General features: G+C 45.8%; 1 protein-coding gene across 2 annotated transcripts in view; it reads right to left on the bottom strand.

Annotated features, from left to right (window-relative positions):
• The window catches only part of Fhl2 (four and a half LIM domains 2), a 177,164-nt gene that overhangs the window by 19,824 nt on the left and 138,374 nt on the right, over positions 1-18,966 (bottom strand). For both annotated transcript variants that reach the window (XM_075980270.1, XM_075980269.1), the window contains exons 2-3: positions 13,483-13,662; positions 1,106-1,280 (exon numbers count right to left, since the gene is read on the bottom strand). In XM_075980270.1, coding sequence (XP_075836385.1) covers positions 1,106-1,280; positions 13,483-13,638 — 331 coding nt within the window. In that variant the 5' untranslated portion in view covers positions 13,639-13,662. The remainder of the gene's footprint in view (positions 1-1,105; positions 1,281-13,482; positions 13,663-18,966) is intronic.

The raw sequence follows: 18,966 nt of genomic DNA, 5'->3' as shown, positions 1-18,966 counted from the left end.
TTCATGAACTTACCCTGACAGGTCCCTAACTCACAGAGATCTGCCTGCCTCTCCCTCTGGCATGCTGGGATTAAAGGTGTGTACCTCAATGCCTGGGCTGTTCTCTCACTTTTTAAAAGTAAAGATTCCTTTTTCCTTCACAAAACCAAAAGGAGAGAGAGAGAGGTACCCTGTCTTTTCCAGGTGAAAAAAGAGACACCTTATCATTACGTCCAGTTCTTAACCCAGTTGAGGTTCTGTCCTTTTTGATGTCTGTCTGTCTATTCAGGACATAACTCCATGAGTCAGACAGATGATGGGACTCTGAGACTCCAGCTAAGCAACCTGTAGCTCTTGGCCAGTCCTGACACCCCAGGGCACAAGTCATAGTTGCTGAAATCACTGAGTACAAACTCAGCAAGCAGGGCAGAATGAGAAAACACATGTGGTGGGAAAAGTAAGGGAGAGGAGGAGCTGTATTTCCAGGGAACGCCCGGCATTCTTCTTACTGGCCAGTTCTCTCTATTGACAACCAGCTGCAGATCAAGAATCCCCAAAGAAAACAATTATCTCCTTAGAGAACTTATATCGACTTCCTCTGTCATTATTTTCCACATAGCACAATATAGCGGTGTTCATATAGCACTTGCAAATGATTTTAAATACACGGGAAGATGCTCTATGTAAGCACTGGGCGTTTTGCATAAGGAGCTTAAGGATCTGTGTGTGTTGGTGCCTGGACCCAATGTCTGGAGACACCAAGGGGTGACTGAACATAACTTCTACTTAGAGATCCCCCACCTCCTTATGATACACCTCACCCCTGCAATTTTTTTTCCAATTTTTGAGACAGGGTTTCTTTGTATAGCCCTAGCTGTCCTGTAACTAGCTCTGTAGACGAGGCTGGCCTCAAACTCAGAGATCTACCGGTCCTGACTCCTGAGTGCTGGGATTAGAGGTGTGTGCTACCAACCCCACATCTTAGGTCACTAAACACATCTTGAAGTTCAGGGGACAGCACTGAAGTACCACTACCAGTGTCTATGGCCAAGCGAGAGTCCCACACCACTAGACTGGCTCAGGCCCTCCTGCGCCATGTGCGCGTGGGAGAGGCACGTGTTCTGACCTGGCATGATGGTCTTCTTGCATTCCTGGCACTTGGACGAGTACTCATTGGAGTAACAGTCGGTGCACAGCAGCTGCTCCTCCTTGGCGGCGAAGGGCTTGTCCACCAGCGAGTTCCCGCATCTGGAGCAATGGAAGCAGCCTTCGTGCCAGTGCCGGTCCTTGTAGGACAAGTCCTGGAGAGTCAGACACACAGTCAGAGGCAGGACAGCAAAGGTGGAGCTGCTGTCTAACTCATCATAGCACAGGGGCACAGCGAAGCCCTCAGGACAAACGTGGACACAGGTGGGCTGGAGCCCGGGAGCCTTGGTGTGCTGCGTTGCTAGAGTGTGTACACATGTGTGTGTGTGCATGTGTGTGTGTGCATGTGCGTGTGCATGTGTGTGTGCGTGTGTGCATGTGTGCGTGCATTGTGTGCGTGTGTGTGTGCGTGTGTGCATGTGTGTGCGCGCGTGTGTGCATGTGTGTGCATGTGTGTGTGCGTGTGTGCATGTGTGCATGTGTGTGCGTGTGTGTGCGTGTGTGCGTGTGTGTGTGCATGTGTGTGTGCGTGTGTGTGCATGTGTGTGTGCGTGTGTGTGCATGTGTGTGAGTGTGTGCATGTGCGTGCATGTGTGTGTGCATGTGTGTGTGTGTGTGCATGTGTGTGTGTGCATGTGTGTGATTTGAAAACTGACCTTCCTGTACAAAGTATCTTCAGAAGATGGGCCACTGTGGTCACAAGCACATCAGGGAGACCCTGGGTGTTGGGGCATTCAGACACAGGCTCCAGGGCAGGATCTGGGGCCAGCAGGAAGTGGATCAGGAAAGAGAAAGAGGATCGGTGTGGACAGCTGTGGGACAGGAGAGAAGAGACGGGGTGCCTGTCAGATCTCGTGTCACTGAGGGCAACAGGCCCAGGGTGAGAAAGTTCGTGTCGGGATGAGTCAGGCTCTGTTCCTGTGAGCATGGAGTTCAGTTCATCCCGAAGGCTGTAGGGAACAGCAGTGGGGCTGTAGTGTTGGACTGAGAAGGGAACAGGGAGGGGAAGACAAGGGTCGGCACTGGGGACGGGTGCACAGGGCTGCCTCTGAAGGGGAGAGAGGTGAGGGTTTGCACTGGGTTGCCTTTGTTGCCGATAGCAACAATATGCAAATGGGGAAAGCCTTGAGAAGACAGAAGCAGAAGCCTTAGTAAATGATAGCAGGGGGCCTAAGAGTCCAGGGGAGAAAATCCTGTTGACTCTGTGCTGCCCTTGATCTTGCTTGAAGGATGAGAAAAGCCCTGTCTACATGGGCCCTAGAGTTTTGAAGCAGCAACTCGGAGCAAAGCCACAACCCTTTCATGCCCAGTTTTACGTTAGCAAGTCTCTGTTCTGGCCATTGCCACCCCGATCCCCACCACCATCCACACATCAATCAGGCAGAAAGAGTATGAAGCTACCAAGTTTCCTGGGCTAAACTTCCACCTGAAAATCTCCTGGGCAAAATCTCCTCTGCTCAAGCAGAGGGCATCAAGAGCAAACATCCCAAGCGTTGCACCCGGGTCATACTTAGAGTGACACCCGGGGGAAGGGGAAAGTGTGACTTGATTAAAAAGCCCTAAGCATCCCCAACCCAAACTCAGAACAGAAACAAAAGTACAGCAGTTCTCTTTTGCTGACACCCCCCCTCTCTCCTCTCCTCTCCTCTCCTCTCCTCTCCTCTCCTCTCCTCTCCTCTCCTCTCCTCTCTCTCTCTCTCTCTCTCTCTCTCTCTCTCTCTCTCTCTCTCCCTCTCTCTTCTCTCTCTCTCCTCTCCTCTCCTCCTCCTCCTCTTCCTCCTCCTCCTCCTCCTCCTCCTCCTCCTCCTCCTCCTCCTCCTCCTCCTTCTTCTTCTTCTCTCTCTCTCTCTCTCTCTCTCTCTCTCTCTCTCTCTCTCTCTCTCTCTCTCTCTCACAGATCCCAAGTGTCAGTGGGTTGGTCCTTTGCGGAAGGGGACCAGGGACACAGCTTACCACCACGCTGGTCTCTCACAAGCCTGTGAATGAAGAGAGTAGGGCATAGGAGAGCAGAAGCCCAGCCTCTCTTTTCCAGGTTTAATACTTAAATATTTTTAGAATTTTTTTTGGTAGGGGGAGAACACATGTCCTTAGTTTTAAAGTGAAATAAAGTATAAACTGCTTTAATTTGATCCCACGGGTCTGTGTGTTAACTCATTACAAGCTGCTAAGTTAACACAATGTACATGTTATCACTTAAATATATATATATATATATATGATCACATGCTATATTATATCATTTGGGATTGGATATAACCTGTTTCCTCTCTATGCATATATACCCTATCTTCAAAATAAAACACATCAGGGGTCCAAATCGCAGAGAAAATAAAACAAACATGAAAAATAAGCCGCAGAAATTTGCACTATTGATGATAATTGGGACTGTGTGGTAAGCTCACAATCCTACAGAGAGAGGCCTAGAAGGTAATTAGTGCTGAAGCTCAGAGACATTCCTCGGCTTGCTCACAGTCACACAGCTGGCATGTACCCAAATCAGGCTCTGGGCTCAAATCCTGATTCAAGGCTGTGGCATGGGTCAGTGGAAGGTCGCTTTTGCAGACATTAGCTGGCCTTCCTCTAGGATAAGTCACCCTACCAAGGAGGGCTCTCGGTGGCCGCCACTGGACGGAAGTGAGGGAGCAAAGTCAGAGCCGCCTTTGTAAGCTGGGCTGTGGTTACCTGGTGGGTGACTCTGCTCAGGGAGCGGGCACCACACACACACCTGCTGAAACTTCTTATCGGCGAGAAGAAAAGCAAGAGTTTTGTTCGTTGCTTTTCACAGGAGCAAAACACCATGCCCAAGGTAACTTAGAAAAGAAAGTATTTCATTGGGCTTCAAGTTTTGATGGATGAGAATCCAGGATAGTGGAGCAAAATCCTGGTGGCAAAGAGAGCCGAGGTCTCACGTCTCAAAACCGCAAGTAGGAGGCATGTGCACAGTGCATTGAGATGACAAACAAAGGCCTTTGAAACCTTAAACTGGCCCTCAGTGACGTGGCTCTTCTACCAAGGCCACACCTCCTAATCCTTCCCAAGCAGCCATCCACTGGGAACCAAGTGTTCAGATGCCTGAGACTTAGAGGGGGTGTCTCGTTCAAACCACCTCAAGGGGCCAGGAAAGTTGTATTTCGGGGCAACCTTCAGAAATGACAGAAACAGAGGGAGGAAACCTTAAGAACTACAGAACAAAAGTGAAGCTGCCGCATGTCCCCAGTCCCTACCCTGGTTAATGAGTCCCTAGAAGGACAGAGTCCTTCGCGTTGATGTAATGAGACATTTGCAGAAAAGCTGACTGAACGCTCTAAGGTTCCGTAGAAACTCTTTGTTCTTTCCACAGGGAACACTTCTGCCATGAAAACGCCACAGGTGAAGATTGCCTTGCTGATAGTCACAAGACACTTACAAGAATAAATATGAGCACTGTCACGTCCCTTAGACGGAAGCGTCAGCATAGGGCTTCAGACCTGCCCAAGGCCAAAGCTCCTACTGACTTGACTACTCCTGATGGACACTCTGACTTCTCATCCACAGACCGGAAGGAAAGGGCCTGTTCTTGGCTGTGACAGTTCACCCTTTGCCCCCACCTATGCTGCCCTGCCTTTCAGACTGCTAAAGAGTAGAGCCGAAAAGCAAAACAAAACAAAAACATAACAAAACAAACAAAAAACCATCCCATCCCATTCAGGGAGTCCAGCCAGGCATGCAGAGATCACAGGATGCCTAGCAAGAGTCAGGCAGAGCACTCACTCCCAGCTGCCTTCCCACGACCAGGGATCTTGGGACAGCATTTCCTGGGGCTTTCCTAACTCACTTGCCTGTCTGGCACACACACTTGAGTGCATATGCACGAACACACACACTCGCCATGAATACTATAGTGCATAGTAATCATTCTTAACCCTTTCTAACAGACATGTTTTCTCTGAAGGTAAATATCAACCTCTGATTATATTCCTAAATTCAGCGGTGGACCAGAACGTCACTAAACAGGTTTGCGTCACCATTGTTGGCAGGTCCTGGATGGGTGGGTAGGAGGCTCAGAACGGGCCCTTCCCCTATTCCAGGTGGAGATGCTGATGACCTTCCAGCCTTTCAACCTCAGACTTCTCACCAGAAAACTGGAAGGGCGGCTCCTGCTATTAGTTGTGACGGGCGGTTGCCTTAATACATCTAAAGCGCGTGCACCGGTTTCTGCCACATTGGGACTGCTCAGTGAATGCTAGCTCAGAATCAGTCATGGAAGCGGTGGCCTGAACGTCACTCACTGGTACTACACTTCCACAGGAAGGTGGCAATGCAAATCAGACATTCTTTCTCTCTTGTGCCTTCTTGGTTTGTTTCTTTGTTTTTGAGCTTACTGTGGAGACCAAGACACAAACTAAGTATTCTCGTTTCTTAGCCTCCCAAGTGTGAGGGTTCCAGGCATGAGACACCACACCCCATTAAAAAATTTTAACATCTTAAGAGCTCCCACAGGAAGAATTCCAGCACTCTAATTCCGTATAGTGCTTTTAAAATTTCCTCGGCCCTTATAGTCTAAAAATATGTTTCTAAATTCATCTTGCCTATTCCAAGCCATACAATAACCATATGAGGCAAAGCTTTATGCTTATGCATGAGCAGATTCGAGACAAGGATGCAAAAAACTAGATGCTTCCCCCAAGCATCCCAGATTTCTACCTTCACTGATTCAACAAGCCAAACTCTGCTCCCGTTTTTGTTTGTTTGTTTGTTTGATTGATTGATTGATTGATTGATTGATTTTTAGGTGACACATCGGCGTTAGCCCTTTCCAAATTGATCCCAACCTGCTCCTCCAGCCTTGGCTTGGTCCAGCCCCACCCGTTTAAGCCTCCATCTATGTCTCTCCTCTCTGGAACACGCTGCTCAGATGCAGGCTCAGCCCACATCTCACCTGCCCCGAGAAAGCTGTGGCCAACACAGAACCTCATGCATGTCGTTCAGACTCACACGTATGCAAAGCCATATGGTACATCACTTATTAGGCCACTGGGCTCTTCCTGGGCTTCTCAGGCTGTGCTCTGAGATCCCTTGATAAGGCTGTCACATCTTCCTCCTGATCTCTCTGCTTACTGCACTAACCAGGAAGTGGTCAAGGAGCTTATGGTGAGAAGATGGTAACTGAGACTGTGCGTTGCACTCGCTTCAGAGCAGAGCGGTTTCCGGGCCCATCTGATTTCAGTGTCTTGAGTCTTAGTGGGAGACAAGGTGTTAGTCCCAGGATTCCCTGGGGCTCAGAGGCAGTTCAAAAATGCCACTCCGAAAACTGAGATGATAGGTCAGAGCTGGCCAACGCTTGACACTACACACCACATATTCATCACGAAGACCGGGTGCCAAGTGATCTTTCCATTCTTTAGGTTCACGGCTCCAAACAGAACCTTGGTTTTCATGATTAGTATTATGGCAGTGTTGGCTAGTTCAGTTTTTTTCCTATATTGTTCTGCACAAATGACTCAGATATCTACAGATTCTCAATCCTGAGGTTCAATTAACCACAGATGGAAAAGATTCAAAACTAAAACATCATCTGGATTGAGCACACACACTTTAGGGGTGGGGGTGGGCTATAGTCCCTAAATAATACAACAATTCTTTACATAGTATCTATACTGCAGTGGATATCACAAACAGCCTGTAGACAGTTTACAGGATGTTGGAGGCTGTGTGTAGTTACATGGAAATGCTATACTGTTCTGTAGAAGAGACTTGATCTCCATGTCTTATTACTAGCCACCCAGTCTCTTCCAGATACTGAGGACCACACTGCTTCGCGAGCATTGACAATAACATTTACATGTTGAGGAGAGGGGCAGCTTGAACTTCGTGAGCATGCATGAAGTCCTATGCCCATCTTAACACTGGAAAGAGGGAGGGAGGGAGAGAAAGAGAGAGAGAGAGAAAGAGAGAGAGAGCATTGGGAGGCAGAGAAAGAGACTAAGTTTTCTAGAGAAATTGGAAAAAGGGGAAAGACCTTTTCTATTTCCCAGAAAAACAAAGAGAAAAACCACTAAGGCTAATCTTGAGCCCACAGGAAGGTCATGAACTGCAGGAAAATGTTGCTATACACGGAAGAACAGCACAAAGACTTCTTTTCAGACTATAGTTTTCCCTTTGAGGCCATTCCCAATTGAGAACACGCTTGTTGCCTGCCTCCAAATATGCCCTTGTTGGGACTTCGGCTGAACTCTAGAGTTCCGCTGGGCCTTTACGTAGCTGGCGGTAGCTCTAAACAGCAGGCCCTACTGCAGCCGGCTGCCTTTCCACAGTTCCTTCGCATACTCTTCCACCTAACCTGGGAAATGTTTGGCTGACGTTTCCCCAAACTAACTGCTTCTCAAGCTGATTTCAGAGAGTAAGTGGATTTGCTCACCAACTATGCCCGGCCTGCTGGAAAGAAGCTCTGCTTTGAGACTATTAGGTGATCCTGTTTCTACTACATTCTTTCAGATCCTTAGAAATGAAGTCAGCAGGCATGGAGGGCAGGAGAAAGGATGGCTGTCACACGGCTCCCCGAGAAGGAGAATTTCCTCACATTGTTAATTTCCCTGACAGCTCTGTGAGATAAGCGACCTCATTGGACAGATACGGAAATGAAGGCTCATAGGTGGCAGAGCTGGTTCCTGTCACAGAGCTTGCTGAAGATGGAACCAGGCATCAAGATGGACCAGGAGAGCAGCTCCTGGGTCCCGTCTTGAGCGACGCACGCCACTGAAGGACGCTGGCCGCTGAAGGACGCTGCTGGGCCTTCTTGAGCTGCGAGGTCTTTTCTGACAGAACCCAGTAAGCCAGCTTTATTCCTCACTCTGAAGGCCCTGATTTATTGAATTTCCTTTAAAATTTGCCCAAATAAATCCAATATTCACCCTTTATTACACTTTTACTTTCCATGTTCTCAGATACCTAAGCCAACCACAATATAAAATTATTAATGGGAAAATCCAAAAATAGAGGAGTCTTAAGTTTTAAGTTGCAACACATTCTGAGAAGCATGACACCGTCTCAAGACATTTCACTTTGTCCCAGACGGGGCACGAATTTTCTTTTGTCACATTGTATATGCAGCTCCCAGCAGTGACTTCTTGTCATGCTGACTGTAGGGTGTCCTGGTGTTTGGAGAAATCATAACGTCAGGGTTCCAGGAATCTTGGAATGTACTTTGGCAGATAAGTGGGATTACTGTACCCATGATGTCTGTGCTCATTACAAAGTCTATGGACAGACTATGCATGGTGTGGCTTGCTCATTGAGACCTGAGGAATCTGGCCAAGAGATGGTTCATCCGACATAAAAGCTTGTGTATAGGCCTGATCCCTGGGCCCCATCAGTCAGAAGAAAACTGACTTCCTAAAGAGTTGTCATCTAACTTCTACACAAACACACAATGACCCGCATATACCTACGGTCACACACATAAACACAAAGTCATAATAACAATAACACCAGTAATAATAATAATAATATGAACTTAAACATCCTAATTTGGAGAGTACTGACTTGATACACTATTTAAAACTATTGTTATTATTATTTTGCAGAGAGGGTAGCCTTGGCTGGCCTAGAACTTGTTATGTCAGTTGGAATGGCTTTGATCTCACAGAAATCCACCTGCCTTTGCCTCTGGAGGATTGGGATTAAAGGCATGAACCACCACACCCAACAAAAAAATCTCATATTTTTGAAAGAAAAAAAAAACTCGAAAATCATTCTAAAGAGTAAGCATCTAGTTTGAAAGAGGCCATAAAAGGAAGAACAGCGCAGCACTCTTAGCAGAGAGGGGTCCAGACGGGGTGTAGGCAAGGCCTGCATCATGCCAGCAGAAGACTGGCCCCTTCCTAACAGCCCCCTACTCCCCCGGTGCTCAAGAACTTTCTCAAACACAAGACAGGCATCTAGGTCTTCCCTGGGTTTGGGAGGACCAGAATCTACCTCAGAGCTCCCATTCAATCCCCCAAAGAAAGACCTCCTAGATTTTCTGTTTAAAAACTTTTCAACATTAAGTAGGAAACTGCGTCCTGATAGAGAGAATTGGTGCTGATCCTATTAGAACTTTGATGTTTCCCTCTTAATTGACTAGTAAAGCCAGTGATTAGCCGGTGAATGTGCTTGGAGCTCCTGAATCAACCCTCCAGACCACGTCTGCTGTCGTCATTTATTCGCTTTTTTTTTTTTTTAGTTGAGTGGAGATAACACCTGAGCTTTGGCCTTGATGCCCACAGGTGAGGAAGTTTGATAAAACAGTCTATTCTGCCTATTCCGTATTTAACCCGTAAATATCCCAACCCTGCCCTGGGGAGTGGACCTGAGACTTCCCCTTAAGTCTCCACAGGCTTGTGGGATCAACACTACTGGAAGCTCACTATTCCAGGGATTGGCATACTGTGGTGGACAGGAGCAGGGGACACAGTGAGTGTGCCACAGTAGCACCAGAAAGCTGGAGAGGACCTGTAGCCCACACCCGGCACCATTTCTGTAGCGTCCTCATTGCTCTTGAACAGGAGGAAGACAAGGACCTTTTCCATAAGGGAGACAGGTGGCAGAGGTCAGGCAAAGATCTCTTACTCACAGGACTGACCACTGAGAGTCCATATCTGATCTGAAGTTCATGGCCAAGGCTACGTGCAGGTGGGCAGGGAGCACAACTTGTTGGTTAGGGCCCTTTCGTGTCTGTCTGTGTCTATCGCTACTACTTCCTAATCCCTCAGTAAGAGCTTCAACTCTTCTAAGTCTCAGTGGCTTCTACACGGCTTCTCCACGTGATCGGGTGAAAAAGTCCTTATCAGTGGGAGGGCCCTAGAGGAGTTTAGATAACACAATGGAGTCATTTCCAAGTGCCAGAGCCAAGTAACTACCCAATGGGTGCTAAGTTTTAAGATTAGTTTTGGCTGCTAGCATCCTCTACTGGCATCTTTTCCTTACTATTACTGCTCTTGTCACAGCGCCTCCTCAAGGTACACTGGAGTATGACAGCCTGCCCAGTGTCAGGACTTTGCAAAGGCATAGAATATTCAGTCTGTTCAGTCTGAGCCCTTTGTTACAGTCATTAATTTTTTAGATGCATAGTGCTCTATGAGAAGTCTGTTTTTCTTCACTTTCTGCGGTTCAGAACTCAGGTTGCTAAAAAAAAAATAATAATCCTATAAGCAACACATGGTTTTCTTTGCTATTGTCTCTGGGTATCCAAGAAAAAGATGTAATATTGCAGGACAACAAAATTACATTTGTATTGTGGCTTCTCAACTATTTCACTGGCTGTCAGAATCAATGATCCCGTCTCAATTATTACAGAATTTCCAAAGAGTGGCCGAATGGAGACAGGAAGGGAGCTAGGTGGCTGCCAGGACAATCGAACAAACAGATGCATTCTAGTTACCGGGACAAGTTCTCAAAACGCATCTATCTCGGTGCCTCAAAATCAGCCCAGTTCCCACAGGCATGAGTTTATCTTAAGCTTTTACTCATAAGCCTACCTTCCATTGAGCTGAACGCAATCTGAGATGCCTGGACTACTTTAAGAAAACTGAAGACTGAGCGGCCATTAGCTCCTGCTGCAATGTTTTAGTTTACTTCCTGAAGTAACAGAAACTTTTTTTTTTGATCACTGCTTCCTCCACAAAATCAACTACACAACTACGTCCGACGATCAAGAAAAACCACAGCAACCAGGGAAAATCCTCCAGTTCAAAAGTCTCCCTCCAACCCCACATCTCTTTGTTCCCCAACGAGGAAAATCACAGGGCAGGACCCACACCCACTTGATCTCCAGTTGCTGGTTGTGAGTTGAAAAGTTCAGCGTGCTAGCTTCTGACCCCTTCAGCAGTCTTGTTGACTTTGGCCCCTCAGAGAGACTCTTGTTTATTTGTGCATAAAATGTCTTTGGAAAGAAGACCGCCTTTTGGGGTCTTTCCATTAAATCATTCTGGAGAAATGATAAGTGACGTTTGTCTTGTTTTTACTTCAGCCATTGGTCAGGGATGACTAGCCCCAGATATGCGCATTATTTCCTTTAAGCTAGCATTCATCATCGGAACACTATGTAGACCTCTCACCAGCTTAACTCTTTCCTATCCAGAGAGGGTTTTTTTTTTTTTTTTTTTATAAAATCCTTCTTTTTGTCTCTGCCTAGGAGTTAGTCTTCCACACTGACATTTTTACTGGTGCGGCCGTCATGAAAACAGGTAGGGAGGGCAAGGCTTCTGGGAGGAATGTGTTAGAGGAAGAATGGAAGAGGAATTGGAGCGAGAGCAGAAGCACGGGGCCACTCATTGTGAGGACTTTGCATGAGGACGCTTATCACAGTGACCCTATTCGGCAGACACCTCATTTTCCATTTTACAGACGTGGACAAGAGCACAGAGGGGTCGAGTAACTGGTTGAAGTTCAACAGAAAGGCATGAGACTCCCTGGCAGCTGAGCTCTAATGCTTGGCCTATTGAATAGGTGGAGAGATTGGTAGCATTTGGATCTTAGGTTTCCTCCCAAGTCCTATGTGTTAAAGGTTTAGTTCCCACAGGGAACTCATGGGAGGCAGTGGAACCTTTAGAAGGTAGAGAGGGCCTTAGATGATTGAGGGTGTGCTTTAAAAGGGAGTTGTGAGACCCTGGCTCCTGCCTCCTTCCTGCTTTGTTTCTCAGTTTACAGAGTAAGCAGCTTTGTTTTTCCATGTGCGTCTACCATGATGGGCTGCCTTGGCACGGGCCTCAATAAAAGTGGTGTGTCCATCCAATCATGGAGGGAGCCCTCTTAAAGCTGGAAGCCTAAATGACTCTCTTTAGGAGCAAGTGATCTGTGCTACCATGATAGAAAGCTGACTCGGGGCGTAAGAATGCTTACCTCCTGGGACATGACACACACCAGCAAAAGCTGGAGAAAGGAAGAAATACCATTTGGGATGGGTCAGGTTAGCCGTTTGCTTGTGGTCATCAATCCTCTGAGCGTTTTTAACACTGGCATGATGCAACTGCTAAGTTGCCCTCTAACACTCTGAAGCTGAAGCTACCTGGCTGCAGCTTGGTTTTGAGTGACTCAGGTCCACACCCTTCATTGGTGGCTCAGACAGAAACCCTTCCTCAATAAGCAGATACCTAGCAACAGAAATTATTGGCATACCCATTTGGCTATTTTCTAGGAGACAGATGAAAAAAGAATGAGTAAGGGCCATGCACTGGGCATACTGGAATGTTCCTACTGCCGACAGAGCCTGAGTCAGTTAGTCAGAAGTTACATATTGGTTTTTATACTCACAGAGGAGAATAGTAAAAATCCCAATGAAAGAGAAAGTACTGATAGCAGAAATTAGACTGCCCAATGCCACGCATTTCCTTTGAGTCCATAAGCTGGAAATTCCCTAGGGACTCCAAAGTTGCCCCTTTTGGTAATCAGTTCTGCGGCTGTGGGGGTGGCAGTCACTTGAATTGCTTTTCAAGTGTGTTCTAGGAGTACTTTTGCCAGTAAAGATAACAAGAATCTTACGTGAACCCCCACTATAGTTGGGGTCTGAGACTTCCCCCGAAGGTGTTAAAGTCTTGGTGTTTAGCTTGGTGCCGCTAAGAGGTTGTGGCACCTTCAGAAAGTGGAGCCTGTGGGGAAGGGTCACTGGAGGTGTGCCCTTGACGGGAATATTGGGACCTTAACCCTTTCCTGCTTCTTACCACAAGGAGAGAGGCTTTCTCTGTCATAGGCTCCTGCCATGGTGTGCGGGCCAAAGGTGACTATGCCAACCTCACAAGAATTGGAAGGTCTCAAATTGTGAGCCAGATTAAACTGATCCTTAGAAGTTGTTGTCTTGGGTAGGCTGTCCTTTTGATGGAGAGCGAAGACAGACCCTCCCTTGTGTAGCCCACGTTCGGAAAACCCCATTCTTCTCCCCAAAGGGAAAAGAGCCCATCAGATCCCAAGGACTTTGCTGCTTTTCTGGGCCCACTTATCCAGGGGATGACTAGATAATGCATATATACATTCGCTCATCAAATATTTACTAAGCAGCACCTGTTCCCTGTTAGTCACCAAGAGGCAAACAGCAAAGGCAAGAGGAGGCTTTACCACTGCCCGGAAGGGTGGGGTTAGATAAGGGCCCTAGAAACCAGAAGAGGCAGCATGGACTTAGAACACCAACCAGACAACCTGGCACAGCACTCATCTGACGGGCAGAAACTAGATCATGGAGTGAGAAGCTCTGCCCGGCCTCACGAGAATTCAAAGCCATCAAAGGCGGCTGTCTTAAACACGGGAGATAAGGACAAGGATGCCAAGAAGTAGCTTGCTCTTGGGACGGTAGCGCTGGAGTGGGTTAAGAGGTGGGGAGGGCGTTTCCAAGAGCCAGCAGGCAGCTACCTTGCAGTCGCAGCCAATGGGCGTGCCGCACTCTTCACACGTATTGGCGTAGAGTTCCTCGAAGCAGGCCACACAGTGCGGGTTCTCCTCCTTCAAGATGTACTTCTTGCCGTACAGCGACTCGTTGCAGTGGTGGCAGTCAAAGCGGTCAGTCATTTTGACACCCAGCTCTACAGCAACCTGCGACCAAAGGAGAAAACCCAGACTTTAGCTTCAGGAACACTCCACGCCCCCTGTCTACGAGGGCAAGGCGACAGACCGACTTTCAACGCTCATCCTTTTCAGTAAAGCCCTTTTTAGCTGGGGGAGTTTGGGGCTTGAAGGCGCCCCATGCATTAGGGCAGTCATTCCTGACTGGCTCTGAATGTCGGATTTCAGAAAAGGTAGCAGGGCCCCCACTTCACCCTTGCTATGTGGAAGCTTCTAGCGCGTGACCCTGCCTCACCTCTCTGCCCTCAGAATAGAAAGGCAGGCGCAGAAACAATATGTCTATCTCTATAAAAAGATTTTCCATGCGCTCTGCTTTATGATTCATAAATTTGAGTAGGAAGAAAGCATGGCAGCACAAGACAAGGGTATCTGACAGGAAAATCTGTAGTCAGAGGCCAGGAGAGTATTGACCTTGACGTGAGCCTGCTTTGGGAAATACAATGTAGATGAGAAACTGCCAACTTCCTTTAGAGAATCATTCTCCCTCCTTCAGCTGTCCAGGTACAGAGAAAGCAGGAGAAAGAGGAAGGCTTGACTCCAAGAACAGGGATTAGCGCACAATTGGGAATGCAATGACCACATTCGGTGACTTTCCAGGAGACACCTCAAGCCTTGCAAAGGGGGAACAAGAATGTGTCTCCATGCCAGACACGTTGCATTCTTCCAGGATGAGTATTCAGTGTCGAGAGAAAGAGATGTTCTGTAGCATGGAGAGGAGGAAATGACTGATTTTCACCTCCCCACCTTAAGTCACCATACCTAAAGATCCTGTTAGGACGATTCTGGATACAGAAAGCCCACTCTGAGAATAATGACATGGACCAAGGCCTCTGGCACATTGAAATTTTAGACTTGATCTTTTTTTTCCCCAGGAGATTTTTCATAATTGGCAATAGCTAATGTGTTAACAAGTGAAAAGTTTTATTAGTCATTCACAGGCACACCAGCTAGTTTTGTGACTAAGCAGTATTTCACAAACGCTAAGCAAACCCAACTCAATTTCCAGTTACTTCAAGTCATTCAAGGGTGAACTTCCAGAATTTGGCTCTCCAATGCAAATACAGTATTGCTGTCTGGTTTATGATTACAGTAAATGTGATTGCAGCTATTAACTTGATACCTTGTGTACACGAGGTTGCAGTGACTACAAGCATTTGTTATTGGCTTATGTCTGTGTTTATAGAATACTTTGCTTCCGAGAGTACAAAACACACAGCTGGATACATGTGGCAAGATCCTTCCTTCTAAACCGCTCTTCCCGGAGTTAAAGACAACTGTCTGGACATTCCCGTGATAGCGTCCCAAGAGGAGGTCCCTGAGCCCTTGAGTAATGACTGAAACATGACATAGGAATAGCATTTTTGCTTAGGCTATCTGGGTTGTAGCAGCTATGCTGGCAGAGGATCCCATGCTTTCCTGTAAGTCTTCAGTCAATGACCTTGCAAATGCCTGTTCACTTATTTCATCCCCGGGGGGAGTTGGCCTTCCAACATATATGTTTTTCCATTAAACGTTGCCATTTAGCAGCGGAGTGAGATCACTGTCTCTTCTGTCCACACAATCAGAAGGACAATGGGGAGTGAACTAACTGTGAATCAGGGGATTTTGAAAGCTGGAAAACACTCCCCAAATCATCTAAAACAACGACCTCATTTTAGGGATGGAAAAAACTATAATTCAAAAATGAGGATGGACGAGGAGTCTCGTAGGCTCTCCCAAGAGCTACCTACCTGAAAAAGTCAACCGATCTTAATCGGAAAGGTGGCACCACGTTTAGATAAGCACCAGCCTTCTGGAAAAAGAAGGTTATCTCCTAAGGTAGGCAGCTATCTGCATAAATACCACGTCAGTATCTGATACCAGGGAGGGGTACGTGCTTCTCATTCTGGTTATGATGCAAGTGTTTTCCACCTCATCTGATTCTATAGGTCAAGTATGGAGAGAGAAAAAAACAAAATGAAACAAAACTAAGGGTGTAACCTCTGAGAATCAACAGAGATTCTACAACTGTTCAAAGTATAAAGCCATCTAATACCAAATATCACCATTGTTGAACCCAAGTCTCCAGCAGGGATGATGCATTTGGCCCCATTACCATGGAATCTTTTCTCATAATCGTTGAATCCATCCTGCCTTGTTCCTTCTATTTTCTAAGAGGTCCTCTGCCTTAACCAAATAGTGTAAGGCATAAAATGAGCACGTTAGGAACTACTATCATTAGTTCAGAAGATAGCAAGACATACATCAGTGAAGTTCACTCTTAAAAATTAATTTTTGGCCGGGCGGTGGTGGTGCATGCCTTTAATCCCAGCACTCGGGAGGCAGAGGCAGGTGGATCTCTGGGAGTTCGAGGCCAGCCTGGTCTACAAGAGCTAGTTCCAGGACGGGCACCAAAGCTACAGAGAAACCCTGTCTCGAAAAAAAAAATTAATTTTCGTTTTTCAAGATAAGCTTTCTCGGTGTAATAGCCCTAATTGTCCTGGAACTCACTCTGTAGATCAGGCTGGCCTCAAACTCACAGAGATCTGCCTGCCTCTGCCTCATGAGTGCTGGAATTAAAAGTGTGTCCTGCTGCCACCACCCAGCAAATTAATTTTTATAAACATACAAATAATAGATTTCTCTTTTAGTTTTTTAAAAAACTCTACTTACATACTGTCATATTTACTTCAGTGATTTAATAATTATTATTGTGAATATGCCAATGCTAAGCAAAAGAAAAATACACATTAATGACAGACATTCTGATGATTAATGTGGATCATTTTTCAAAATAAAATATATTTTCCACCTATGACTAGCTCATTAATTATGATTCTTAACATGCGAGGTCCTATTTTGTATAACGCAAATGTTTTCCAGAGGGTCTCGTACTTGAGACAGGCATGTACCAGCCATAGACAGCTTTGTATTCATTTCTGATCATTACCAACAAGTTGGCTTTTCCCTAGTTGGAAAAGAAAGAAAACCCTAGAATTTGAGACCGTTGTTATTTTAGAAGTGTGCTTATGTGTCCCCCTTCACTGCCATGCTGTGCAAACTTGACTCTATAAAATGGGAGTCAATTAATCAGGAGTTTAATTAATCAGGAGTTACTATTTTTTTGTTGCTGGGACAAAACACAGTTTTCAGGTGAGAGGGTTTATTTTGACTTATGTGTTCAAAAGGACACAGCCATCATGGAGGAGGAAGCATGTGAGCTAGGGTGGAAGGTTGACTGTTCATATTGCATTTGCTGCCAGGAAGCAGAGAGAGAGAGAGAGAGAGAGAGAGAGAGAGACAGAGACAGAGACAGAGAGAGTCAGAGAGACAGAGAGAGAGACAGAGAGAGAGAGACAGAGACAGAGAGAGTCAGAGAGAGAGACAGAGACAGAGACAGAGAGAGAGACAGAGAGAGAGAGAGTCAGAGAGAGAGACAGAGGGAGGAGAGAGGGCAGGGGGCAAGAGACTGGAACAGCTTATACAACTTTAAGCTCCACCTTCAGTGACCCACTCACTCCTAGCAAGGCTTCATCTATCTATCTCCTGGAGGTTTTATGACCTTCCCACACAGCACCACCAGTAGTCGGGGACCAAGTGTTTATACACATTCAATGCTCAAACATGTAGGCCTATGGGGGTCATTTAGTAAGGAATATGGAGGTGCTAAATAAATTTCAGGGTGGTGTTGAAAATTGAATTCGGGGTCTCTCCATCCCTCATCATTCATTGGTTATCATATATATATATATATATATATATATATATATATATATATATATAGTTTTTCAGAGTATAAATTCACTGTACATGGTGCTGTGTTAAATGACATTTTATACAGGTATACATGATTGATGTGCAGGTGTCTCTGTGATATATATATAACTGGATTCCTATGGGTAAATACTGAAGAGTGGCCTAATTAGGTCACATGGTAGATTAATTTTGTTTTCTGAAGACCCTCTCTCTATACTGACTTCAGTAGTAGCTGGACTAGTCTGCATTCGCACCAGCAATGCATAAGGGTTCCTTTCTGTCTACATCCTCGCCAGCATTCATTGTTAATTGCTTCTTAGTGACTGCCATTGTGACTGGAGACCAATGGAACCCCAATGTAGTTTTGACTTGTGTTTCTCTGTACTGAGGCCGTCTGTGTTTTATCTTTCAAGAACTGACTGACTATTTGTTTTACTACTCTTCTTACTGATTGCATTGTTTGATTTCTTGTGGTTTAGATTTTCAAAAGATCTGTACATTCTACATATTAATCCTTGGTCCGAAGTATGATGAAGATTTTTATCCCGTTCTGTGTGCTGTCTTTGCTTGATTAGCTCTTTTCTTGGGTGGGCAGAAGCTTTCAGTTTCGTGAGGTTCCATTTATCAGCTGTTGACCTTATTTTCTGAGTAGCTACAGTTTTATTCAGAAAGTCTTTCCCTATACCTATATCTTGAAGTATTTTTTTTAAGAGAGTTTCTGGTCTTACATTAAGGTCTTTGATCCAATAACGGGCTTATTTATGACATTTCCATAACGTGTATCATACTTTGCTCATATTTGGCAATCATTACTTTCCCTTGTCATTTTCTTCTCTGGCCCCTTTAATACTCTTAAATATTCTCCCAATGTGTGTGTGTGTGTGTGTGTGTGTGTGTAAATTTAAATCTAGGTCCCATTTCTGAGATAAAACATGCAATGTCTTGCTAGGTCTCCTTGCGTCAGAAACAACAGTTCCCAAAGTAATTCAAGAGCATGGAGGGCCTTGTCTCACTGTCACAAGGGGCTTTAAGCCCATTCATCCCTTTTATTTTTATGTTCGAGGCCAGGCATCGATATGGGCTTGACATAGAAGCATGTGCTTATCATTGAGTTACTTCTGTGGCTCCAGAATATTCTTTGTGAAAATCTTCATGTTTAAAGTTACATGGTCAGATTAAGCCACCTTTTAAAAGGCAGACCACTATCTGCTTTGCTAATTAGCCACCTTATGTCATGCTTCATGAGGATGTACATCCATAGCGTTATATTAGAAATTGTTATAATTTTTCATTTATTTATTTATTTGTTATGTATACAATGGTCTATCTGTGTGTATGCCTGCAGGCCAGAAGAGGGCACCAGACCTTATTACAGATGGTTGTGAGCCACCATGTGGTTGCTGGGAATTGAACTCAGGACCTTTGGAAGAGCAGGCAATGCTCTTAACCACTGAGCCATCTCTCCAGCCCCAATTTTTCATTTTTAAAACCTATAAAATGCCTGGTTGTTCATTCATTCACTCAAAAATGAATAAGCTG

This window comes from Microtus pennsylvanicus, chromosome 7 (genome assembly GCF_037038515.1).
Source record: "Microtus pennsylvanicus isolate mMicPen1 chromosome 7, mMicPen1.hap1, whole genome shotgun sequence".
In the NCBI taxonomy this organism is placed as follows: Eukaryota; Metazoa; Chordata; class Mammalia; order Rodentia; family Cricetidae; genus Microtus; species Microtus pennsylvanicus.
Note: the sequence above shows the minus strand (reverse complement) of the source record. Positions and strands in the feature narration are given on the sequence as shown.